This window comes from Poecilia latipinna, unplaced genomic scaffold, assembly GCF_001443285.1.
Source record: "Poecilia latipinna isolate Pla-1442-1.1 unplaced genomic scaffold, P_latipinna-1.0 Scaffold874, whole genome shotgun sequence".
In the NCBI taxonomy this organism is placed as follows: domain Eukaryota; kingdom Metazoa; phylum Chordata; class Actinopteri; order Cyprinodontiformes; family Poeciliidae; genus Poecilia; species Poecilia latipinna.
Window position 1 is genome coordinate 364,926 of NW_015113490.1, and position 27,555 is coordinate 392,480.

The 27,555-nt window shown below is 37.6% G+C and overlaps 1 protein-coding gene across 3 annotated transcripts; it reads right to left on the minus strand.

The window, feature by feature from the left end:
• Positions 1-276: 276 nt before the first annotated feature.
• st3gal4 (ST3 beta-galactoside alpha-2,3-sialyltransferase 4) lies at positions 277-27,456 on the minus strand. 3 transcript variants are annotated; one of them, XM_015048309.1, is made up of 12 exons: positions 27,376-27,456; positions 27,144-27,267; positions 19,259-19,330; positions 15,781-15,862; positions 15,420-15,509; positions 13,317-13,414; positions 12,272-12,335; positions 11,890-11,985; positions 8,915-9,104; positions 8,303-8,437; positions 1,087-1,239; positions 277-999 (listed from the first exon to the last, which is right to left on the minus strand). In XM_015048309.1, exons 3-12 carry the CDS (start codon positions 19,278-19,280, stop codon positions 910-912), a joined length of 1,020 nt encoding a protein of 339 aa, XP_014903795.1. In that variant the 5' UTR covers positions 19,281-19,330; positions 27,144-27,267; positions 27,376-27,456; the 3' UTR covers positions 277-909. The 3 variants fall into 3 exon arrangements, with proteins under 3 accessions (XP_014903795.1, XP_014903796.1, XP_014903794.1); XM_015048310.1 differs by lacking the exon at positions 27,144-27,267 and having other exon boundaries at positions 27,376-27,445; XM_015048308.1 differs by having other exon boundaries at positions 27,144-27,436.
• Positions 27,457-27,555: the final 99 nt, after the last annotated feature.

A 27,555-nucleotide genomic window follows, 5' to 3' on the forward strand; every position in this document is an offset into this window, starting at 1 on the left:
ACTCGTTTTCACTACATGTGGAATATCAGTACTTTAGATGCTGTTGAATGACTAAACTACGTACCTCGCTGTTCTGCGTCAGTCGCTTGTCATACAAATACATGCAACAGAGCCACTGTGCCATCTACTGGCAAAAAAACCTATGGCAAACACAAATGTGCTTCACTAAGCTGTGGCCATTTCCTGAACAATGAACGCGATTAATGTCAAAAATCACAAACATCAGAACGGTGACAAAAAACTGAATTTCATTCAACCAGGTTTTTATTTGCAAATGCACAAAATTTGTACATACAAAAGAAAAAAAAAATCCAGTGGAGCCATTTTCTCTGAACTAAATAAATTACAATAAATCACCATATGACAAATAAGCCATTGATGTAATGGGACAGAGAAGTGACGTTAATTTTGTCAAGTGTGAGCAGTTTAACCAAAATAAATGAACGTGAATCCCCATACACTCCAGACACACGGTTACACTGAAAAACTAATTTTTGTTCTCAGAAAATGAAATAACAGATTCACACAGTTTTAAACTTTATAGTGAGACTAGGAGAACAAATCAGAGCATGATTATAACAAAGGTTTGCAAAGGTTGTTTCCAACAGTACTGCCTGAAATAATCTGGTCCACTGCAAGAACTGGAGAAACAAATGCAACAGATTAATGTTATACGTTCTGGGACAAGGATCTGCACAGCGAATTTGTTTCCAGAGTTAAAGATTGTCATGCAAGTTAAACAATATGCAAAATACAGAGCCTGAGTGAAACCTTTAAGAGGCAAAGTATCATAGAGAGATTTAGAGCGCAAACTCACGATTCCCAAAGGCACTTTGTCAAATTAAGATCCAAAGATCTATATTTGTGATAAATGTTATCAGAAATGGGACTTTACTTGGAAAAGTGTTATCATAAATGTGGGTGTAAGTAAAGAATGGCTCCTGAATCCTCCAGCTTTTTTAAGGCTTTGGCTTCATGATTGAGATCGTGGTAGGAATTCTGTAACAGCAAAGAAAACGACGTTGGTTCAGACAGACATAGATAAACTGAAGACATTTAAAATGCAAAACCATGACAGCCACCCACCTTCATGGATTTCATGGTGTCGTGTCCATAGTAGTGGATGGGTTGCCGTGGATTATTTGAACTGGGATATCCAAATCCAGCGATGTGGACCACATCACAGTAGTTGAGCGCAACATAGACAGCAAGGATGCCAGTAGTAGGGTGAACAGAAATCTGTAGGAAAAGGGGGGAAGATGGTAAGTGATGAAAAATAAACAAACAGTCACTCCTAAGGAATATCCCAATATTAGGTCAGATCCTTTCTCACATCAGCAATAACAAGAAATTTAAAAAAAAATAAATAAATGAGCAAAGAAAACATCGTGCGAAAAGTCAAGGAGGTGCTGTGTATTTTGAAAAGCTTCATGCATGATTCATGTTTTCCATTTACAAGCAGGATTTCAGCAATGACTCATCTGCCACTAGATGGTAGTAGAGAGAAACACTTGCTGATGCACTGAGCTTCTTTCACACCAGTATTACCCTTGGAATGTGCCGAATTCAAAATAAAAACATAATTTTAAGATTTTTAGATAAATAGAGATTTTTTTATATATATTTTTAGTTTTTTTCAATCGATTTTCAGTCATTTTAAAAAACAATGCCAAATACAGATGTTGGTACATAACTCTGCGACACATACGACAACATGCTAGTCTTAAAACCACCAACTGAGACATTGTTCTATTTAACTTGGAGGCTTTTGTGTAAAACAAGATCCAAAGAGATTGGCAAATCTAAAAGGTGTGCCTTGAAAATTTATGTTTCACACAAATTCTTCTCTCATTCTGTGTTTGAGCAAAGAAGTCAGACTCTGAATGCACAAAACTGTTTAAGACAAAACTGAAAGATTTACAGCTGTAAACTAATTCAGGGGGGCTGAATATAAATAAACACTTTAAAAAAAAAAGGGTTTCTCTCCGCTTCCCAAATATGCATACTTTGTATTATCCAAATGAATTAAATCCCAATAAAATACATACAAGTGTGTGGGTGTAATGTGACATAACTTAAAAACGCTGAAGGGATATGAATAGTTTTGAAGGCGCTGTGCAGTTTATTTTAGTCTACAAAATATGCATCTCAATTCCAGATAGATCTGTGGTCCTGAACCACATCCACCAAAAACATTTTAAAAACCCTCTGAATGCAAATGCTCAATAACAGCTCCACAAGATAAATGTTCCACTGCCAAAAGCTAGTAATTAAACATATTTCAAAAGTACTGCACATAACTGGTCAAACGAGAAGTGCAACAGAACCATAGTTGTGAAAGAAAACTGTAAAGAAAACGAAAAACAGAACTACAAGTATAAACACTGTCTGAAAGGAACAATACATACAATTGGAAGTTGATACTTTTAAGAATGACACACAGCTAAATCTGTTGCTGCAGAGCAAGTCTACAACATGACTCAACCAGCATGTCAAACTGTGTCGCAACAACTGTTAGAGGAAGGACAGCTTGCAACCACCCCCCGCCCTACAAAAACCCAAAAACAACTAGCGGTACTTCCAAAAGTACAGAAACGTGTCTGTTCAAATCTGTCTCTTTCAAATCTGTGCAAGAATTAAGTAACCAAATACAGATTTCAAAAATAAAACAAGGTCTGCATTATAAAATAATCACTCTGAAATAAAAAGTCAGGGAGACAAAAGGCAGAAAATATTGTATAGGTTGCCATGTTTCCTTCTATCCTTTGGGACTTTGTTAAGCTTGTCAAGGTTATATTTTTTGCAGCTTTCGGGTGAACATCCAAGTTTGGTGACAAACAAAATGACCCTTACACATACCACAGTTATTTTACAAAACACAGATTATCTTGTCAAAAGAGAGAGAAAGTCTTTTGACAATTATCTCTGAGACCATTTGACCTCAGCTGGAGGTCAAAGTCCAGTTTTGTGTCTCTGCAAACTGCCACATTTCCAGTCAGAACAAAGAAAAAAAAGTGTTTTTGTTTAATTTAGGGGGTTGAACTGATCTGTGTTAGAGGTAGATCTAGATGTTTTTTTTTTCTTTTCCCCCTTTATCTCAAGTTTTGGATCCAGTATAGAACATTCTGAGATAAATGACACTACAGGACTATTGATATAAAATGGAAAAAAAAAAAAAAAAAAAAGACAACTTTTTTCAACCATCCGTCATCTCAAACATGTGAGTCCCAGAATAATTTTCATTTTCATCAGCAATCCTTCTAAGACCGATGTCATAAGAGTAACTACTCATGAGTGACGTTGACAAGGTCAAATCGTATGCAGAGTTGATCAGATTCTGCGTTAAAATACTTGAGGCAAAGAGAAGGCATGATGGTAGGCGGACCAACAGAAAATACAACAACAGTAACTTGCTCAGGAGATAAGTGATTTGGGAGGTGGGGCAGCCTTATCTGAGCCGGGTTTACCGTCACCAAGTTTGAACCCAACAGTAATCCAGCAGCTGACAAACCAGCCGACTCCCAGAGGAGGCAAAAAGGAACATGTTGAACTAAACACGCTGAATGTTTGCCCATATGTGGTGTCAATGGCGAAATTACTGAACTGATCTGTCAATATAACTGTCAGGAATTACAGAAAAGTATCTGAAGAACGAGCTATATCAAAACTGCTACACCTAGATCTATTAAGTGCATTATAACCACAATAAAGTCTACCGACTGGTTGTATGACGTAAACACACGGAGTGACAAGCTTTTATTTCATTTTATTTTTTTACAGAGTCATTGCCCCCAACTTTTATTTGTTGTTCAGCAGAAATTAGTGAAACATTATTAAACTGTGCAGCTTTCTGGTGCTTCTGCTTTTGAATTCATGGATCAGTTTGCCTGATTCAAAAAGCTCTTCAAGAAGGGCTGATGAATCTCTGGTGATGTTCAGTCATGTTTATCCACAGGTAGCGAAACCAATTAAAGCACAATTATATGATAAGTAAAGTAAAGCAGATCATCATCTGACTGTGGACTGGATCATTTTTATAAATGTAGTTTAAAAAAAAAGAAAACTAAAGACACTGAAGACAGAATGACTCTTGTTTCTTGGGCAGGTCAGTCTGACACTGCCGGGTGAATAAGTATTTCTGCATGGAGAGCAAAGAATATTCCCCCCACTCATTTTACCTCTTGGAGGACATGATAATCACGGGTTCGGTAGTATCTCTTCCCTCTGCTGCTTCCTCTGTGGTTCTAAAAATGGACTTGGTTGCTAATAAGTTGCTTTATCCTGCTGTGGAATGTTTCCCCCTCCCTAAAGCTGATATCCTGACCAAGCTAACTTTTTAAGCGTACACACTCATTTAGGCATTTATAGGATTTTTGGCTGTTGAATAAGTGAATCTTATACACCTATACACTGAACTTCACACATCAGCAACTGGTCAAAAGTCACAGTTTACCCTTTATGGATAAACATTTGAAGTACCAGTAGTATCTTTTTTGGCACATTTTTTGAAGACAAAGATAGCTGGGTATTATGTTCATCCAACCATTAGCTAGCACACTTGTCTTTGCATGGTTGCGAGGGGTGATGGTGTCCAGCAGTCACAGGGCCAGAGTGGAATACACCCTGGACAGATTGGCAGTCCAGACATTACACTGAATTACTTAAAAAGGCCAATTGAACCTATATTTGTCAGTGAAAAAGCTTTAGGAAATGTTTCTACACTTTCTTGTTATGCATTCAGCCCTAGATCACAACCACAAAACCTCAAGGTCATCGGAGCAAAAACCAACTCAAAAAGAGGTCACTTCTTTTTTATTCATTTATTTATTTATTTTTAAACCTCTGGAGATAGACTTTCTTGTAAAGTTTTCAAAGCGATCACAACATTCCTCCAGGCTTGTTGACAATCTTTCAAACACCTAAAATTAGCTGCCGCTTCTCCCTAGTGCCAATATTTTTAATAGGAATGCCTATAAAACCATATAACTTTTACAGCATGCAGAGGCTGTTGAGCTAAAAAAATAAGGCAACGTTATTCACAAGGAATAAAGGTTGCTTGATATCAGCAAAATATTCAAATTATTAATAAATATTACAAACAAGATGCTTTTAGTGAGGTAAAGTGAGGCGACGTTTCATAAAAACAGGAGACGTATTAATCCACGATAGAAGGTGGCAAGACAGTTTAACTTCTTGGAACAGAAAAATGGAAAGAAATGGACTGTTTAAAACCAGTATGCACATTTTACAGCTTTCTGGTACCAACTCCTCAACTATTAAACAGGAGTGGTTTAATCATGCTTTGGGTTTGTATCACCGCCAGCAGGGTAAACAATTCTGGAACGGAAAGTTATAGAGGCAAGCAAAAACGTGAGCGTCAAAAAAAATAGAAGAGACAAAAGAGGACTTTTACGGAGTAGAAAAAAAACTTACACGCACAAAACATGCATAAGAAAAAGAGCAGCAGAACATTTACCTTCATGTATTTTGCCTTACAAGAAAAAAACTAAAACAGCCTATGACAGCACTACACAACTCATTTTCTTATTCATGTTATTTCAGCTTCAAACGACCACATAGAGATCTATTTAATTCTGCCATATTCCAATTTAAAACAATATTCTTATTTTTGCAATTTCTCTTGACTGGTGATCTGCTTTGGAGAAAGAACTGCACACGTTTAAGATGGTATCGTGTTGAAAACTTTATGTAAAATGACCAAAAGTCAAAAGGGGATGAAATGCATCACTAACAGACCAATAAAAACACAACTACATGATAGATGGCATAGACAGCATTTCAACCAAAACTGCAAAACCACTAGAAACAAGCAGAAGCAAAACACAAAGGAAGTCAATTCATTTGTGTCACTACATAAGTTATAAAAAGAAGAAAAAAAATAACATACAGGATTCAATGAATTGCTTATTTTAATAAATATCTTGTCTATTATTTTAAAGGGAGGATTCAACAAGAATGCACCAATGAATGATTTGTTTTAAACCAGAATTTTACCTCCCATATTTGGGTTAATCAGGATCCTCAAAGCCAGCACTCAAGGCCCTTGTCCGGCAACTTTTAGATGCAGGACAGGGGACATCTCTGGTGCATCGCACCCGAAGCAAATGGAGAACTTCACTACACACTGAAAAGGTAATTCAGTCAGAGTCCTGCTAGTGACCAGATTATTTCAAAACTTTTACAGAAAGATGTTACCAATACAGTCTTTATCAAACTTTTAAAAGCTTTTGATAACTTTTGTTAACACGTCAACCTGAACAGACCTTTGTGGTTAAAACCTCCACTTTGGAATCAGTGGAGTGTGCAACAGCAACAACAACGAGTCACAGAGCCAACCTGTTTCTAAGTGGATCGTGTTTGTCAACATCAGTTCTCTTTCTTGCGTGCGTGTGTGCGTGTGTGTGTGTGGGCTAAAACATGTCCCTCTCTTGAGATTAGGTTTGGAATAGTGGTGGTGTGTAAATGTCGCAACAGATAAAGTGGGGGGGGGGGAATAGAAAAACGTGACGCTTCAAAACACCAGAAACTTCCTTTCCATTTGGCACAGACGCACAAGAAAAAAGGCTAAATTAATCACAGATTCTGCAAAAAAAATAAATTAAAAAAAACCTTAGTTTAGACTCAAGTCCCTCCCCTTCCAAACACTTTAAACCAGCATCTTTCAACTCATTCTTCCTGCCCACATTCCTCACTCTGGCCCTTCCCGTACAGTCTGTGCAGATGTTGCAGGGCTCCTGTTGGGTGAGCCCGCTGACTGCCTGTAGGATCCCCATCTTCCCACTGCTCACTCCTCTCATGCACCAACCACTTGTGTTTGTGTTGCAGCCCAAAAGAGTAACACCCCCCAGTCACTGTTCAACAGGAAAGATCCAGAACAGAGGGGATAAGCAGGACCAAAACAAGGCACACGAGCATTACGAAGCAAAGTAGTTGTGAAAGGAAAAAAACGAGAGAATTCAGTCCAAATATGTGTAATGAAATCCAGCTTAAGGCCGAGGATTTCCAAATCCGATCAATAAGCTTTGCACAACAGTTGCTCTTTCATAACCGTCCAGTTAATCTTTCTACTTGTATTTGTTTTGATAGTTATTTTGTTTATTTTTTATACCATTAATCAGTTCGATCACATAGATCTGGGGAAAAATTGGCCCCAAATAAGGAGATTTACCACAAAATAATAAAATAAAGAGGCTACATAGGCTTGGCACGAAGAAACCGTTAAAAACAGAAGCATCTGGTTAAAATTTATACAAAAATCTTGCTATGAAACTGAATTAGCCATGGTTTTTCTGTGTAGCCCCAAAAGCAGGAGGCACTAATGACAAGCAGAAGGTAATCTTCACCATGTTGTACTGTATTTATAAATACAAAACTTCAACTTTAAATATATAGCCAAAATGTCAAGCAACTTGTGTTTCAATGTGACCTATACACAGAGTTAAAGACAAATTACTGGAGGAACTGTGGCTAATCTGTGGGATAATCCATCCAACCTCCTTAACATTCATGTGGGAAACAGTGATGAGCAAGCGGAAAATAAAAAAGAAGCAAAAAGAAAGAAAGTTCTTGTGGGAAAACTGGAGTTTAGGATACAGCTGAGCCACAGCACAGCCATCAAATGGTGCTCATAAATACTTGCTTGCAAGCAGAGCAGGTTTCCCTCAAAACAGACGGTTCAGATCCATTTATATAGTAGTAATTTCAACATATCAACGTGTAAGAGCAGGAAAGTGTATATTTTTACTACTTTTTTTTTACTACCAATTATGAGGTGATCATACCACTTAACAGCTTGTTGATAAAAACCTATCAATAATAATTGGATATTAATTAATGCAAAACACAAACTTAAAAGCTTCTTGCAAACTAGTCTGGGACTTTTACTTTTTTGGGATTAGTCCATAAGACTAGCAGGTGCCTGTATCTGCAGTAACATAAGCAAAGATGGGTTCCCTTGAGCCACCATTTGCATGTTACTGGAAAAATCAATCAGGATGTACCTCTGCGTACAAAACATAAACAAAAATGTTTTTAATATTTCCAATTTTGTGTGTTTTGAGTCCCTTTAGGAAATGGAATGAAAATTTTAGACCTAAAATAAATAAATAGTTTTGGGAGGTTTTTAGTCTGGTCAAATGACAAAACTAGTCAAATTTGACCAAAAGACAATGCAATGGTCAAATGAATAAATAAACCTAAATAATATTTTAACTAAAGGCTTTAAATATAAGTTCATAATATCCACGGTACTATAAACGTTTAGGTAAAAGAAACCCCTCACCTGTTTTCCCTTTTGAGAAAGAATCTTGAGAAGTTTATCTGCCGTTTGGTGCAGAAAATAGGGATCCAGCACTCGGATTTTACTTACATCACCCAACCAGATTTGAGGCGGGGGCTTCCAGAAACCTTTCCTAACCTTTGAGGGCAACATAGAGAGAGGCAGACGGAGAGAAAGAAAAAAAAACAGGACATTATGAAAGCAAAAGCAACAGAAAGATTAATAAGCATAAATACGACATCTATTCGCTTGGTAGAAGCATTTAATGTACGCAAACTGAGATGCAACTGAACCTAATGTCTGCAGGCCACTGAATCGATGTGCAAATTAGCAGGTAATGACCCTGCAACTATTAGCGGTAGGAGGCCGGAGATGCCGGGAGCAACCGAGTGAAGGATGTCTGTGATGGAAACACCATTAACTTTGAATAGCAGTGGCTTTGTCCAGGTTTACCTTATTAAGTACTTCTTCCACATATGGAAGACTGGAGGGACTGTTTTTTTGTTTTGTTTTTTTTTTTTTGTTTTTAGACAGAGAGGAAAGTTGAATAGAGTTAAAATGCAAGTGTGGGAGAATGTGCGTGCTCTCACACACAAACATACACACATTCCTTACCCTTTTTTCATTATAGATTATCTCTTTGAGCCAGCGTAGGTCTTGTTGTTTGAAAGGCACTAGGACCATGAGTGTGTCCGGGTCGTTATGCAGCGCAGGGTTATAGGAGGCGGACTCAGGGTAGAAGAACCTCATGGTGGTCTTGTTTCCCACATCCTCCTCATAGCCTCTTACAGGAGCATCATTCAACCTAAAGCACGGAAGAATTTAGGATTTGAATAAAAATCTTTAGTCAGAAATGTTCTTTGAATAATGCACTTGCATTTCTTTAATCGGCTTCATTTTTGTAAGGCATGGCTTTCCTTTGGATTCATTCCGTTTTCCTCCCATCTCAATATACACCCTCGTTTTCACTTCCGATGCGATGACAATACCTTTGGACTCCAACACTTCTATTCAAGAACTGCTCATGCCACTTTCAACTGAAAGCTGTAGGCAAAGCTCTGCGTGGGGTTTACTGCTACAAGATGTTAGCACTCATTATGAAAGTCCGAACATAGCTACTTGAAAACTCACTTGAGAGTTTTAATTATGTATTCTGAAGTTTTATTGTTTAAAAACAACAATTTATAAACAATAAAATACTGTTGGAACATGATAGTTTGCACTGTTACTTCTCAGCAAGACAAGGTTCTGGGCTTAAATATCTGACCATGACTCTCTCCATGGAGTTTGTATGTTTTCCCTGTGCATGTCTGGGTTCTCTCTGGATATTCAAAGTTTCTCCCACCGTCCAAAATACCCATGTTAGGTTAATTTACTGGTCCACATTGTTCTCAGATCAAAGTGTGTGTGTGTGCATAGTTTTTCATGGACTAGACTGGCAACCACCTCCAGTTTATGCAACTTTATGTCCAAGAGCTACCAGACACGAGTATCGATCTACAAGCAATCCTCTTGATTTTTTTTTTCTTGAAATGGTCTCTGATCGCCACCATTTCCAAAACATTGACAGCCAAAGGTCAGTTTGGTTTGATGGGTTAGTTAATTTTTAACAGAGTGTGCTTCTGTTTTACTGGAATCCTCAGGGTCCAGTGTTTGGTTACTGTTGATGATGTGGCTCAGCTGATGTCTTTAAGCCACAACCTTTTAGCATCGTTCACTGGAACAGGTCACAGCAAAACAGCTGGAAATCTGAGTTTGTGTATCTCCATGGAGCAAAAAAGCAGAGGGGTATCCAGGGAGCCCGTATTTGTTGATAGCAGGCAGGAATGAGAGATGAGAGATTAATTTGAGGCTTTGCTTTTAGTAATGAGGGTGCTGGTTCAATCCGTCATATTGAAGAAGAATAATTTTTTTTTTTTTTTAAAAAAGGTAAACATCTTAGCTTACTGATCCATTTAGATTCAAACAATAAGGGGAGCAATTGATAAAATGATCAAATACTAATTTAAACAGTCCCCAAGATTGAAGAAGCAACAATTAGCATCCTCTGTAGGGGTCCTTCAATGAGGAACTTGGAAATATTGTTGGAGAAAGACGTGTTTGAGTTTTAAATGTTAGACTCATTAGGTCTGTCACCCAATCTCAAAAATATGAAGTGAAACTGGTTGGATATGAGGACAGAAGGAAAGATCATTATGCCCTCATATTTTTAGTGACAAATCTGTCACCAAGGAAACAAGTCTATTGTAAACCTTAATGTGATTTCTGAGGACAGGCATATTGGCTTACCGATTAGCAAACTTACACCGACATGTCTTGTGCAGTAATATTTTTAAAAGCAAAAACTGCAATTTATGATTCAACACGTATAGATACTTCATTATGCACTTTAAATCATGACTAGTATTTGGTGTTGGCATTTCCTTAAAAAAAAAAAAAAATCAGTAGACACATTTTATCTGTTTGAAGACATTCTTGCCATACAAATCTTTCAAATCCAAGCAGTGGTAAAAACCCTACCAATTGGTGCTCAGTCAGATATTGTTTGGCTAGGTAAATAGTTTGAACTTAGAAAGCTTAAGAAACAAAAGTCAGATTTTATCCAGCTGAGTTTTCACACAAAACCAGCATGACGACATCAAACTCTCAGGCATGCACTGGATCCTGTGTGTCAATAACCTTAGTCTACTTGGCTGGGAAATCATTAGCTCCTTATAAAAAAGGAAAGATGTGAGGGAGGAGTAGAAAGGGGCTGTAAGGGGAGACAAATGCCTCGTGAGCAGGCCAAAATCTGCTTTTCAAAGCAAGTTTATAAAGACTCTGCAAATCTGACTTTACAGCCTTGGACTGAACATGTGCGTTCAAAGTCTCTTTGATTTTACCAAATCCTTGGCTTTATCTTGGAACTGAACGTCCACACCATCAGAGGGGAGTTTTTGTCAGCATCACGTGGGAACATGTTTGAATACAGTCCTATACTCAATAGTTTAACTTCTCTCTTTTCTTTAGTGATCTGAAAAAAAAAGACTAAAAAGTTCTTCATTTTGAATTCTAAACTATCCTGCCACATGTCGAAGTATAAAAATGCTTAATAGTTTCAATACTTTTCTCTATGGGAAGAGCTTTGTTATTTCTACACCTCATTTTCAGTCCATCAAAAAACTTTTGCCACAAGTGGGAGTGATGGAGAACATAAAAGGTCATCAATGGATTTCGGTTCAACATTTTATGTTTGAGTTGTAGAAAAAAGGCTGTTTTCAAACACTTGACTAGTTTGTTCAGTCTAACCACACTGGGGCACTGAAATCCTTAAGGGGCTGGTGGGTATTATGTAAAATGACTTTTTTTTTTTTTAATTCCCTCATCAAAAATATACCTAGAATGTTGTTTTGATTCTCTCTTTTATGCACATTTGAAAGAAAATGGAGGCAATAGTCATGGTCTTGCAAATATTTGAACTCTCATGTTTTAAAAGTGAGCATACAATGGAAATTTGGTACCATTAGTTTGTGTCCCAGGCTAGCAGTTTGTAGTTTTTAGCTAGAAAGGAATAAATTAAGGAAAGATTAATTAGTTTGATCCTTGCTTACCTAATGACAACGTCGTATTTATTGATGATGCTTCCCAAGGAGCTGTTTTTAATGACAAATCCATTGCCGATAACTGCGCAGGTTCTGCACTCAAGGCTGAGGAGATAAATAGCACATTAATACATCTGGTTTCAAAACGGACACGTTCTGTGGTTAACAGCTTTTCTGTGTCTGCAAATTGGAAACAATAGGGCTCTTAAAGCAGTACATCTACCACATAAATTGGTAACATTGATAAGTGCTGGCAAAAAATGTATAGTTTCTTGGAATCTGTCAGAAAATGATTTTATAACCAAAACATAAATTTTAATACCTAAAATATCCAAAGAGTGCTGGGAGCAACAATAGAAAATTAACTTTAGCATTTTCTGAGATTACTTACTTTTCAATTTTGGCTGGCACATCGTAATTGGAAGAAACAGCAAGAACTTTGAGTAGCAGCAACTCTTGGAAAGAAGAAAGAAAAGTTACACAATGAAAGCGTTTTACAGTTCCAAAATCTCAAAACAACACTGTACATTGATCAGATGAGGTTCTGTAAATTAAGAGAGAAAGTATTAATGAACTACTTGTGTCACGATTCCAGCAATCATGTGCACACACACACACACACAAACACACACCATCTGCAAAGAAGACGGAAGCCTGCACCAGGAGTGTTAAATTTGTCATCCAAATTTAAACAAAGCACGTAAAAGCCAACTAACATTACTTGCCAAAGCATTCATATCTTTTGAACTTTGTCACGCTTGTTCACATTAAAACCAAACACTTCTGCACTTTTGATCTGGCTTGATACAGGATAGATGGTTCAACATGAAGTGGTTTATAACTGAAGTGGAAATAAAATACATGGTTTTCTCAAACTCTGAAAAGTTACAGTCCCTACTTCTTCACCCCCCAGACTTAAAATGTCTGTGGAAGCATCATGTTCAAATAATTTAAAGTTATGTTACTTGGGCTCTAGTTGAGTAGAATGACTTTTGGCTGCTGAATACAAAACAGGATCACAGGAAGTGAAATCGAGTTTGATGAATTATCCGGACAAAATAAGAGCAGATAAAGCCGGAGAGACAACATTCCTGAGCTGTCACTGGGTCTGCTGCCAGGCAACACTCTCAACTATGCTGTTTTTCCACAAGTAGATAACTAATTTACAAAATATATTTACTTAATTTCATATCTAAAAAGTTGAAAACGCCTAATTTCTGATTCTTTCTAAAAGCCAGGGAAAACTCAAACACAAAACAAGAGAGCTCTCTCATGAAGAGAGCCCCTAGAGGTCAGTGACCGTAACACCAAGTTCGGCCAAATCATTTCCAGCAACTACTAACGAGAAATATTTATGAACATGATCATCATGAGGATGATGTGAGGGGACCTGAGCTGAAAGGCCAGAGGAAAGAAGAGCAGTGCAAAGTACATACCACTGCCTTTAATGCCGTAAGGTAAAGGCAGCTTGGACAGATGCTCCCGCCAGAAGAAATCCTTCAGTTTCAGAAAAAGCTGGGTCTGCCTGCTGACGCTGCATGAGAAGCACAGGGCAGAAATTACAGCATGAAACAACTCTGCCAGGCTTCAGCATTTAAATAATTTATATTACAGTACATGAGCCCCGCTTAAAAAGATTGTTTGAATTTTTTGAAAAGTTCCATAACGTTCGTGACGACACAATTTACTGCTATTGGATTAGACAGAACTACTTTAATCCCTCGTGAAGGATCCTCGGGGAAAAAATCGGTTTCCAGCAGCAGCACACCAACAGAAAAGAACTGCTTTGCAAAAACCATATGACAATACAATAGAAAAATGAAAAGAGAATATGAAAATAGGAAAAAATATTCATATGCATCTTTAAAAAAATTATATTGTATAAAAGTGTAATAATCTCGCCAGCAATCTCAGAAAGTGAAACTCATTATATAGAAAGAGATATATTCCAAGCATTTGTTGTTGTTTTTTTTTGTAATTTTGACGATCACGGCTCACAGAAAATGACAACCAAAAATTCAGCATCTTGGAAAATGTGAACACTGAAAAAAGTTATTAATGGAAACACCCAATGAGACACCTTAAATACCTAACCAACTCAAAAGCATCTGCAAATATTTCCTGAGCCTTTAAAAAGGTTTCACTCTGTGTCAGTGGGGTACACAATCTTGCATAAGATTGCTGACTTTTTTTGTGATATTCTAATTTGGTGAGACACTGAAATATGGGCTTTTACCTGTAAGCCAAATTTATTAGAATTGTAAACAAATAAAGCTTGAAATATTCTACTCTGAGTATTGAATCTCTATAAAATGACCACTTCCCTTTCTGAGGTGCAAGACGGAAAGAAAACAGTATTTTTTTTTTCTATGCAATACCGTAATTTTTGAGACATGCATACTATGCATGTCACATGGTATAGTGCACAGTATTGATTGCCTAGATGTGCTTGTCTTCTAGTTTTCAATTAGGGTAGACTTAACCACAACGTGACAGTCAGACCGGCACATGAAAACCAATAATCATTTACCTGAACCTGCTCAAATGTTCTTTTAACCATTCTTAACATTAACCAGACTCATGAGATGATCAGCAATTTACATGATGTCATTCAACAGCAATTTTTTCCCTCTTTAACTTGCTTCACTGACGGTCTCTGCTGAGGAGAGGGAAAAGTGGGAGAAAAAAAAAAAACATTAACACAGCCTATGGAGTGAAACTAATGTGGCAGATTGTAATGCGTAAAACAAATTCTTTCCCGCATTCACTGGCATCACACTGCAGCACTTTATGGTCTGCTGTCTTTGACAGAGAGTCTCCCAGACATTTATTATCCACATAAGGGAGCTGCCTCCCTGCAGGACATCCGCACAGACCTCTGTAGGAGAGGTCTTATTAGTGAAATGTCTGTGATTGCCAGGAAAACCTTCTCATGAGTGTAAAAACACAGAAACAATGGGCAGTTAATCTTAAACTAATTGCATGCCTTTGCAGAGATCCTCAATTTGAACTGCTTCAACTGGAAAACAGTGGAAATTTTTTTCCATTGTTTTTTTGTTTTTTAACTTTTGGTCTATTCAAAATAAATAAAAACCCACTGGGCAAACAAGCACTGGTCGGATTACTTCACAGACAGTCACCATATCTATATTTTCTGAGAGCCGACAGAAATACCAGCAATCCCTTGATATTATTGAAAAGAATGAAGAAGAAGGGGTTTGATGACATCAAGCAAGGATTCCTCATCAAACCATGGCTTTGTCTCTTTCCAAAGAGTTTATCAAGAGAACATTCATGGAAGAGTTTTTTTTTTTTTTTGTCTATTTCATTCACTCTCAAAATTACTTCCTGGATGCATTCGACTTGAGAAAATGAAAGCTGATATAAAGCCTGTCTGGGTGGAAACTCATTCCTTAAGGGTGTGCTTTGCTCCGGTTCTTCCCAAATATGCCACCCATTTGTTCCTGTAATTGAGTGAGTGAGGGATTGAGGGGGAGGAGAAGGAATGGTGCAGAAAACACAAAAATGCCATTACTCACTTAAAGTTAAGGCTCTCCCATTTTTGTTGAGTAAGCCAGCCTCCACACAGTGACTTGCTACTGCTCAGAGTCTTACTGGGACCGCCATAACTGAAAAACACAAATACCACTACTAAAAAACTGATGTTGAAAACCCAAAGACAATGTGTGCCAGTAATAGTTTCCAGACCACTGAAAAAAAGTGCATGAGTGGGTATATGTGAGGTTTCATTATGCCAATAAAAAAATGCTGAATGCTCAAACTGTGGGATGCTTTCTTAACCTGAAGTGACTCGGCAATGTCACTTCAGGCCTCGTGAGATGACGGTTTTACCAGAAATGGGCAGCATGCAGACTGTACGACTTCTGTGTGTTGAATTACCTCCAGGGTACGGCGTAGGAGTAGTAGTATGTGACAAAGCAGATGAAGAAGACGAGAATTGGGAGAAGCCTAAGGCACCATGCTGGAGTGACGATAAAAAAATAAATAAATAAAACACTGTTAAAATAAAAGTACATAATAAATATTTTGTTATATCTTTACGGCATTTTTTTTTTCTTTAGCACAGTGAAAGATGTAAAAAAAATAGACAAAAAAAGTTAAACACCTTTTCCAGATAATCTGGGCAGGTGTACATTTGTGCCAACATAAGCGAAAAAAGAAACAGATACTCTTACTGGTCTTCTAGTATCAGTGGCTATTTAGAGTCACACTTTCAACTTCACAGTGGAGTACCCACATATTAGAGTTTCAGGTTTCAAGCAAGGTGGATCCTTTGACTGTTGGAACCGAACCCATTAATATCCATTTGAAATCAGGCAAAGTTTCAAGAAATGCAAGCTAGACCACTGTGAATCAAAAGCTAATGGGCAGATTGAATTTGATCAATTTGTTGCTGGTGGAACTGGGTTTGGAGCAGTGGCAGCAGCTGGTGAAAATAAACTATTTGTGGGGCTGATGTGCCAATAGATTTCCCTCCTATATCTTAACGTATTTGTTGAAAATGTCACCATATCGTGACAGTATGGTACGAGCAGATAATGAGGGGGAAGAATCTGCCAATCTGCCAATCTGTGTGGTGGTGATTTTATGTAAAAGCCTTCTATCATCGTGCCTTTTTTTTCCAGGCAGTTGAGCCTTTTTAGGTCCCCGGCTCTGAAGCTGCTACCCCAACAGATGACGTTTGAAGAGAGGACACTCTCGACAGACATGTAAGCATCTTGTTGCAAACCTTGAAATATAGGCTTTCTCCAGAAGTAGTCTGCCCTGTCCTTTCATGTAGATTGTGTCTGCTTTCCAGTTGGTTGTCCACATGGACACCAAGGTATATTCTTCAATCACCTCTACCCAGTTTCTTCAGAAATCTACAATTATCCCCTTTGTTTTGTTCACAGAGATTTTTAAACAATGAAAGCGAAAAGAAATATGTAAACTAAATCTAAGAGAGCACAGGGAGGAACAGAAGCCGTAGCTTACCACCTAGTTTGTAAAATTGCAAAATTCAGAAAGTACCAAGAACATTAAATCCAGCAATTCTGATTGGCCAAATGTTTATTACATTTCCCCAACAAAAACACGCGATTGGTTATTTGGCTTCCTCCCAGCTGCCATTTTTGCTGTTATTAAATGTGTCACCATGGTGAGCCAAAACCTTCTGGGATCTTCCAGGCAGTGGTGAAATTTGAGAGTCTCAAAGACAGGTTCAGTTGGACCAAATGTTTATTACTTTCCTCCAACAACCAAACAAGATTGGCTGTTTAGCTCCACTACTTGGTTGCCATCAGCAGCGCCAAAGAAGAGAACCGAGTCTGTTGGGAGAAATTTACAGCAGGAGCAAAACACCCGTACTAATTCCACTCACAAACATTTAGATTCCAGATAAAAGAAAAAAAAAAAAAAAAAAAAAAAAAAAAAAAAAAAAATCTTTAAAGGAATTCAAAGCAAAAAAACATGGCAGATGATTTAGAAGCAATGCAGACATTTTGTGGATCTCTTAAGCAATACAAATGTTACAAAAGAAAAGGCTTTGGGTAAAGGAGCAGAGCTCTGGCTGAATTAATAAATGTATTGTTATAATCAACTGGTTATCAAGTTAATGATGGGTAGCTGAAAAGTTACCAGGTACATCAATTGCTGTCCAACTCTTCAGCTTGTCATTTCGGTTACGATATGCTTCAGATTATCTGTCATTCCAATAATCGGGGCGTTCTAAGATCGTCAGAAAGGGGAGATGAGGACAAAAATCGGCATAAAAATCTTGTCGCGTGAACGGGAGTTTAGTAGGTGAAAATGTGTAAATAATTCATATTACACTATTAAGGAAGATGAGCTAATATAAATTTTGAATCATGTTTAGAGAACATTTTTAGATGATTTTTTCCCCTCCTCATCAGGGGCCGTGCCACTTCAGTGCCCCCTATGGACCAGCCACCGCTGGTTTCAAGATTTTTGCTTTTGAAGGAGTAATCCCGTCTACCTAACCTAACAGAAAGTCTGGCATCTAAAAAGTGTAATCAAGACTGGTAAGAAAGTACAATATCCGAGCAGAATCGCATGCAGAGTAGGCATGGCAGGTTACTGGTATATTAATGTTTTAAAAGTTTGTGGTTTTGAAACTACTGAAGTAGATTTTAAACCGTTAAAATGATTGATGTTGTTTTTTTAACAGCAGGTCAGATACAGTGTCAATGTGGTTTGAGTTTTCTCCAACTGTATGAAGCATAGACTGGCACCATTACACCTCTCATATGTGATGCTGTGTCGTGTCAGACCAGCTGGTTGATAGACTATTACACTTTTGGCAAAAATGTAGCTGTTTGGAACAAATTACAGTTTTTAGAAAAACCTAGGGTCTCAGCATAGAAAGCAAAAGAGCACCACCCTTTGCTTTTATCACAGCAATGCCGTTTACAATCAGCAGTCTACAAGAGGCAGGTCTGTCAAGCAGCTGACTGTTCGAGATGACACCTGGACCAGTTAACTAGACAAAAAGTTGCAACAAGTTCTTAAAAAACTATTACTAAATATTTGCAGAAAAGTTTAAAATCAACATATGCAAGGAATTGCTACTAAAATCATTTTGACGGAAATGTTTCTTAACACAAACAGGACAAGACTTTATTGGGTTTTTTTAACAGTTGACTTTCTTTGTGTCCTTTTTGTTTAATGCAGATGCAGACGTTTAAACATAACCATCTGCAGCCGCAAGGAAAGCTAATCGCAGGCTGAGGATCGAGTCCACACAAAGGGCACTTAAAGATTATGCTGCCAGGAGAGGCCTGTGAATGGTACGGTTTTGTCTCTGAGCCTTGGTGGTTGCCAAGGAGATTAATATAAATTACTTTCAGGCAGGCCTTCAGACAGCATTTTGCTGCTGGAGCAGAGATGTTCCCGACCACCCTGGACATCGGTGCAGCAGAAACTGCCAGCAGACTTCCAAACCAAGCTGGACTGGTTCCATTAGTTTGTTGAAAAGCAGGCAACTGAACACAAGTTGTCAACATATCCTATACTTAACATGGTTAAGGTCTCCCTTACGTTTGACAACTTCTAAATAAATGTGGCCAGCCAAGGGCAACTGTGGATTTTTCCTTTTCATTTGGCTTTTTTTGACTGATGCAATTTATTCTCCAAAATATGGCAATTTAGCAGCCATTACAAAAATGCTCTCTCTAATATTTATTTATTGCTTTCAGGATTTTGGTATATGGACTTAACCAAAAGTAAAACAACATGGAAAGCTATTCTGTCATTTTAGCGTAAGGGAAAGTGACATTCATTTGTGAAAATTAATGTTAATATCCCATCAAGACAGACATCCAAATCTAATGTAATCCCAAGTGTTACCAGAGAGTCTTACTTTTAGCAGTGGTCTGGGACATCTTCACATCCTCCTTAGTCTGCTCATGTCTCCACAGTGCATGATCTTACCCTGTGTGAGACAAACAAATGCAAAATACTGAGATTTACTGGAATAATGTGCTCTCTGGAAAAGAATTCTAGTAAAATCAAGTGTGCACAAAACACTAAAGATTTTTTGGCACTAGTGTCCTCTGTTGAACAGCAACTTGTCGGGAAACTAGGAGGAAAGAGAGGGGAAGATGAGCAGCAAATGGCCTGCAACCAGTAATAGAACCCAGGACAACTGTGTCGAGGATTACAACGTCATATTACGCATTTGGTCTACTACCTTATGTACCTTGGATCTTGTCTTTTTTCTACCGACAACTTATGTGTCAATGACCTCAAATCACATCTGACTATGTCTTGAGCAAAATGCACTTTGTGTAATTTTTTCTTGGACAGAAGATTTAGAATCCCATAAAAAAAATAAAAAAAATAGGGTTGATTCACAACTGGCCCATAGCTGCAAACCATTTTCACTGTTCAGTTTCTAGTTTTGGTTATGCAGTATGTGCGAGTGCGCTTGTTATGTTGGAACAGAAGTAATGTAATACTGGTGTACACAGAACCATGCTCATTTTACCCATGCAGACAGCAAAATAGTGAAAACCACATGACCAGCTCGAATAACTGGTCGAGTAACTATGAGGATGTTACAACCTGAAAAATGATACAGTCTTCTCAATGAGAATGAGGCCATAATGTATTCATACTGAGCAGGATATGGGGCATTGCATATAAAAAAATGGGCAAATTGCTAACAAATGTGAACAGCATGCAGCAACCTTTCTTGTCAACACAGAACCATATTATTTTTATCCATTAGTTACTCAAAGCTGCAGTCAGTAACTTTTTTTTTATAACACATCTGTCAAAACTGTCACTATGTTGTGAAAATGTAATACGAGAGATAATTTGATAACAACCCAACTTTACAGGAAAACTATCTGCTGTTATTGGTGGCCGTGCTACTTAAACCCTCCTCCTGGCTCAGATCAGTTGGTTCTGGCAAAGCCTGATGCATTTCTGCAGATGGCAGTAAGACCACAGGGAGGTGGCAAAAATGTAACTCAGCATTAAGACAAATTGTCATAGCATTTGACGATCCAGCGCAGGTTGACTTCCTCAGTAGCACCTTAATGGTAATACAGAACCGCTCACTTGCAAAGTAATGCAAAACCTGTCACACTACCCTGATGACTTTTGTTTTTGTACAAATCTGAAGTTGGAAAAACAATTTCTTACAATAAAACTAGAACAAAACTTGTTGAATTTTTTTTTTTTAAAAAAGCTCAATTTCAAAGTGATCTCAGCAACAAAGTAAATCATAAATTAATATTTAAAATTGTCTTGATACCAGTAAAATGGTTATAGATATTGTAGTAAATGTTCACCCTTACAAAAGTCACAATTGGAATTTAACCAAAAAATTATATATAGCTCAAGTTTTTTTTTCCCCTTTTCCTGTTCTAAAATGCTGCATCACATCATTCATGTCAAATTAAATAGACAAACGGATGGCCCCCATACCAACGACAAAACTCATTGGGTCAGTACTCAGCAGTCCATTTGCATTTGACATGTCTGAAGACTACAATATGCACATTTTGGACAGGGAACTGTTGTGACTTGAGAGAAGTAAGAAAGAGCCATCTATAGTTGAAACCAGAAGTTTACATACACCGAATGCTACATACTCCCCTTATAGTTGTTTTTTGCCTCAGTTTGATGTACAGTGTTTTAGCATTTTGCTGGATTCTCTGATGAAATCCTGTTAATGCAAACTTAGGTTCCTTAGAGAACTATTTGCTCTAGATAAAATGCTGATTGCCAATTACAACACATCAGAATCACACAATTTTAATTATTCTTTAAGTTAATTATTCAAACAATAAATATGCTACACTGTGAAATTCACAAATTCCTTATAGACATGTTACCCCTTTATGGAATCAGCTTCTTTAAATACAAATTATAGTCTTTAACTTAGGCCATGTAGATATCTAAGACCTCTTTAAAGTTATCTCTGAAAATACCAACAATACATTAAAGTTTTAATTAGATTGCCATCCTGAACGTAAAGTACTAGATCAAGCCGGAAGGTAACAATGGAAGCACAGTAGCTTCTGAGATACAGTGTTCAAGGGCAGGCCACACTGGGAAAAGGAAGAGCACAAAACACCGCAAGGCTCTCTGGATAGTTGGCTGAAGATGTTTGGCACCAGCAGAAAGAAATATTTAATCGGGTCAGAAAAGCTCTTCAACAAAGACGTGCTTAAATTATTTCTGTACATCTAAGGATAAGTCGAGACAGTAATGTAGACAGACAACTTGAGAAAAAAAAAAAAAAAAACTAACACACTGTGATTAAAGAAGAGTGCAGCTACCACAAAATGGCACAGAGGCAGTGATCGTGTCAAAGGATCTCAGAATTTATTGCTAGTAATTAATTAATCTCACTGACAGGATAAAACCATTTACATGATTTAAAAATATGAACTACTGTGATTTCATTCTGTGTACACAAAAGCTTTTAATAATAAATATTTCTCACAGACTGCTATAAATCCCACAACATTGTACAGTGTATGTTATGTAGTTGAATTTTGAGCCAGTCTGAGAAGAGCACCCTTTCACACCCTTTGCCCTCCTCTGACCCCCATAACATCTGGGAATTTATGACCAGAAGTTATAGTAACTTCAACAGTAGTTCCTCTATTGAAGACAGATTTGAGGTTAGGCCACTAGTAAGTAATTCAGGTAGCAGATTCTGCCACCTGAGCTGAAGCTCACTGCAGCTCCTCCATATATACCATGGCTTCTTTTCTGATTAATTGTCTCATTGCCAGGCTGGCCAGTTTGATTCAAAGCTATATCTTGGAAGGTTTGCACATCTGTCTCTCTCTTTCCCATGTTTAAATGATGGACAGTGAGTCACAGTAGCTGTGTTTCCATTAACCATAGAAATACACAAACTGAAATTAGAAAAAATAGTTCATTTAATGGAAAATGCATCAATTTAGAAAAATCTCAAATTTTTTGATAAATTGGTGTGCTGGAATAAGGTGGTTTATGGCTGTATCAATACAGATGCATTTCACAGAACTGCAATGGAAACAACTTTTTTGCATCACAAAAGACACATGAACAGCCAGATGTTACTACTAGCAAAAACGATGAAGAAGACGACGACAAGATGTAGATCTAAATTATATACGTTTATGGAAATAATGTGAGAAAGCATGGAAGTCACCATAATACCAGGAATAGGAAATACAGTGAGGGCAACAGGGCCTCTCACAGAGTCTCTGTAGAGAGCATACCTTCCTGACAGACTGTTGTGCAGTTTATTAGATTGATTCTAAAGAGGGTAAAGTTCTGGCAAAATGCTTTAGGACTGTCATAAATTATGACATTCAGTGAAAAGCCTACTCCAGAAAAACTCGTTCTCATCCGCCAGCTGCTATCATTAAAGCACAGACGCACAGAATAACAAAAATTGTGCGTTCTTTCAAAATAGAGGTTCTAAATATCTAGAGGATTTATAATCCGTGATTTGAATCCAGTCAAACACACTTAATCTGTTGACCACCTGACATTTTGAGCACTGTGATAGAAAAAGCTCTCACTTTGACAAACCCATGGTAATGTCTTAAATCATCTCCATGTGACAAGGCATCTTTGCAAGCAAAAAAAAAAAAAAAAAAAAAAAACTGCAGAAAGTACTGTAGATGTCATAGAGAACTTGGGCATCTGTCTCAACCATGGTGCAAAATGTAGCAAGAAAGTATCAAGTATAAACGGATGCAGACCGTTTTGGTGGCTATAAACGGTCTGCATCCGTTTATACTTGATACTTTCTTGCTACATTTTGTCATGAACATAGAAGTGCAGCAAAACTGTGCTGTACTTCTATGTCAAGTATTGTGTTACATAGTGTTGCGTCCTAACACGTACGCTCATCATGCCGTCTCATGTTTCCTGTTAATGATGATCTTAGTGCTTATGGCGAAACAGTGTTTGTTTTAAAGCTTGCATTTCCAGCCAAACAAATGTCATTTAAAAACCAGCAAGGGTTGGACTTCTAATTTTATCACAATATTTTGTGCTACTATGCAATAATAAAAGCTAAATACTGTTTTTTGCTTTTTTAGTTAACTAAAGACTGCAATCATAACTTCTTAAACAAATACTGCTCTTGAAAAAACACCCTTTTGACAGCAGCCACATGAAGAAGTGTGATTTGTATCACTAAGTAGACTTGTCACAGGAAAGCAATTAATCGCATAATAAATTAAAACAAGCTTAATTTCCATTTGCATTATTCAGATCGGAGAAAAATTGTGTAAAAAAAAAGAAAAAGAAAAAAAACACAACAAACATCAATTGGAATTTATCATAACAAATTCTTATTTATCATCATGTCAAAGGATAAAAGGTACAATAAATGCCCACTCATAGCAGCAAGATTTACTTTTAACTGCTAAAGGCCACATATACAAACAAAAAAAATGTACACATTGGCTTCATCTATAAATTGAAACGTGTTGTTGGATTTCCATTTAGCATCAGTTTCGGCTGTTATCACATGACTCAATCAGGTAGGTGGCTACATGCCTCCTTATCCATGCATGAGCCAACAAGGTCCACCAGGTATGAGGAAAAAAAACAAAAACAACAACAACAAAAAAACACTTCAAAAGATTCATTCAGTTTCATTTTGGCATATTCTTATTTGCTAATATGCTCGTCTTGTAATGTCTCTCCATTAAAATAAGCCGAGTGATCTATTGGAAGAATAGAGAAAGTAATTGGAATTCATATTGCCCAAATTTTAGATGTTTCCATCACTGTACTAATATGATTAAATGTTAATTTAAAATAACGGGTGGCATTTATTAATGTTATTTAACATTTCTGAATTTTTAAATGCATGTGTAATTTGTGTTTATTTTTGTTCTATTTTAGGTGCAATGGTTTTACATGTTGAAGCGAACATTTAAGTAAATAATCATAAAATTTTGGCCATCAATCAAGCAGCTCTAGCTTAATGACATACTTTTAACATGTTTAGGTGAACTTGCTCTCAGTTATCAGGCTCAGGATTTTCAGGAGTTAAACTACGCTTAGGTCACCTAGTTCTGTTTAAGATAAAGTGACTGGTTAGTTTTTCCACAAGTTTAACATGGCAACTCTCTGACAAAACATTGCAACCTTTTACACCGACTTAATTTTGAGACCAGCAAGCAAAGGCAGGGTCTGCAAAGACAAAGTGCAATAAGGTGCATATGTGCATGTAAACAAATCCAGGAACAACACTTCTAGTGATTCAGCAGGTCAATTCCAGTCACTGCTCTGAAACTCGATCAGATATTTGCTGTATCAACAAAAAAAGAAAAAAATTATGGGACGTTTCCATTGCTTTAGCTCTGTTCACTCAAACATGCCACAAAAAGGATAAGTATCTTCAGGATTCACCATCCTCATCTACCATTTGCACTGAACAGCATGTGATTTACCCAAGCCATTATTGCTTTTGGTTTGTGGCTCAGCAAATGGTTGCCAACATACAAAAGACAGTAGGAGATTCCTTGGTTACAGGGTGTGTTTAAAGCTCATTTATAAGCCTGAAGGATGCCATTTTAAAAAGGCAAGGAGCGGCTAAGCTGTTGCTAAAGCAAAATACACAAAGATGCTTTGATGGTAAATGAAATGACTTGCTGCAAAACGGGAAATGTCATAACAGGGAAGCCTCAGCAGCAGGTGAAGTTTGTTTTTGTCTTACTCTTTAGATTGTGTGTCATCTTTGGGAGAACTGTGCAAGAGACCTAATGTGTGCAACAATATGCAAGCATTTACTACATCAGTGGCCCTCAGCTTCTCCCCCTCGCCCCAAGCTCCCCAAAAAAGGGCAATGACAGTTGACAGTTTACTTTGGGGGGTTGGGGGGGACAACAACACCAGTGGTTGTGTAATGTGATGCCATACAAGGGGCTGTTGCATGTTCAAAAGATGAACATTTTGAGGCCAGATTTTTCAAGTTGCACTAATTGATTCAAGCAGGAATGAGTCACTGTTGTACGAGGTAGATCATGTGCTTCAGCCGCTTTGCTGAAAAGTTCCCATAATCTTAAACCCCATTAATTTCAACATATAACAAGGCCTTCCTCATCAAAAAGCCTGCACCAACAGAAAAAAGATTCCAAAGAGGAAAAGGTTTTAAGCAATCAAGAGCAAAACAAAATAGAAATTCTAAAATTCAACAATAAAGTCAGAAGAAAATAGATGTATTGAATGCCAGCAATGAAAGTCAAGCTCTCACCAAGATGACGGTGGCGCCTAACACAGCAGATGAAGACAATAGCGGTCAAATCAGGTGAAGAAGAAGGAAAAGAAACAAACAGATCCGTTTTCCAATTATGAAAAAGGATGTACTGAAATTGTGGTGTCAAACCACTACCCTATCTTGTTAGTAGTTTTTGTTTCCTCTTTATCTGAGTAGACTAAATATAAACAAGCCTATCATATAAAAAGTTGTAATAAAGAAACTTATATCTCTGAGTGAATCGGGTGGTTTATCTGAGCTAAAATTAACAACAAACAACTAATGCAGTTTTAAGTAAAGGCGTTGGCAGCTATGGATGAAAATATAAGTAATGTCACAAACAAGGTTTGTTCAGGATGTGCAGAATTTTCTGTATTAAAACAATTATTTGCATTTATCTTTTTGGAGTCGATAAGTTGAACAGAAATCATCCAGAATCCAACTTGCTGACTCCAAGTGATCCCCAGAGAAAATATGTTAACATACCAGAAACAAACAAATTGGTCTCTATTGGACCAGATCCTTATCAATACTGCTAAAAGAACAGCTCATCAATTACTTGTTCTACTAAGTTCAAGGTACTTAAGGCAGTGGTTTCCAATCAGTAATCACGAACTGATTGGAAACTTATTATCTTATCAAGATAATTTATTAGTCTCCCATAGGAGAAATTTGTCTAGGAAGCAGGGGCAGAACTGTAGTACAACAAGCACATCCAAAAAGGCCAATGGCCATAAATTCAAAAAAGCATAACCATTTCCCTTTGATCAGCCAGTTATATGTGACAGCTGCATGTGGCAGCAAGGAAACATCTAAAACTGCAGGACAGCAGTCCTTGAGGACCAGGGTTAGAAACCGCTGCCTTAAGGGGCCATTATGGGAAGACTAATATAAAAGTAGAGATCCATCAATTTGAGTTGCATCTCTAATTAGACATTCTTCTAATATATCTTAATTTAAAACCATCTTCCATCCTTCCTCCTGTCATAGGGAGGATGGAATGTGTTCCTCAAGGGATTCCTCATTCTAATTTCCTGAAAACATCCTTAGATTATAGGTGTAGGTATTGTGGATAAAGTCTGTTTATTAGGAATCTAGGCAACGATATTTTTTAATGACAATGCCTCACTGAACTACTGGTATGAGTATGCCAGGGCAGACAGTCCCCCATTAGCAGATGCAAACTAAACTTTCAAAACCTTACAGCTATGTGGGGGAAAAGACGTTTTCCATGGGGTAATGTTTGTCTGTCTTATCTTCATATACAAACTCCGCCCAGCTCATTTCTGTGTAACATTTAACTATATATGGTGTTTATACCGTCATAAAATAAAACTGCTTGAGAACTGCTTTGGTTAAAAATGCGCAACACGTTAAACTGTCATGATGTGATCAAAATAAGTTGATCTTTGCTTCATCCCAAGCTCCCTATACTCATCCAAAAAAAAAAAAAAAAAAACCGTTCAAGCGACCCCCCCCTGCCCGCCTCAAAGCTGTTAAAATCGATCCCACTTACCAGCGAAGCTGCTGGGCAGATGCGACCTAATCCACACAGAAGACCTTCTCCGATCTACAGCAGTTGATGTTGCAACCAAGTCCACGTTGCTTTTGTGAGCGTCCTTTTTTCTCTCTCTCTCTCTCTGGGAAAAAGCGAATAGACATAAAACGCACACGCCTGTTCTCTTTACATGCGATTGGAGGAAACTGTGATGCGGCGAGGACATACAAACGCTTGTCACTTCACGAACCTCTGGCAGGCTCACACCCGGACTCTCTCATGTAAAAGGTTACTGGGAGGCAACTCTCTCTTTTAGCAGCGAGTTCCTCTATTTTTTTTTCCCCCACCTTTCTTTTAATCGGTCGAAGGACGCATGCGCACCTAAATAAGCACGCTGGAAATGTGAGGTTAATCAAAATTCTTGGGGAAG

What these genes read in the sequence shown, in the direction of transcription:
- st3gal4 (XM_015048309.1), bottom strand. Translation starts at nt 19,280, where the DNA reads ATGTCCCAGACCACTGCTAAAA. An exon ending in TCCTACGCCGTACCCTGGAG is followed by an intron (nt 15,510 to 15,780) that starts GTAATTCAACAC and finishes TGTGTTTTTCAG; the next exon opens with TTATGGCGGTCCCAGTAAGA. An exon ending in TTACGGCATTAAAGGCAGTG is followed by an intron (nt 12,336 to 13,316) that starts GTATGTACTTTG and finishes CTTCTTTCCAAG; the next exon opens with AGTTGCTGCTACTCAAAGTT.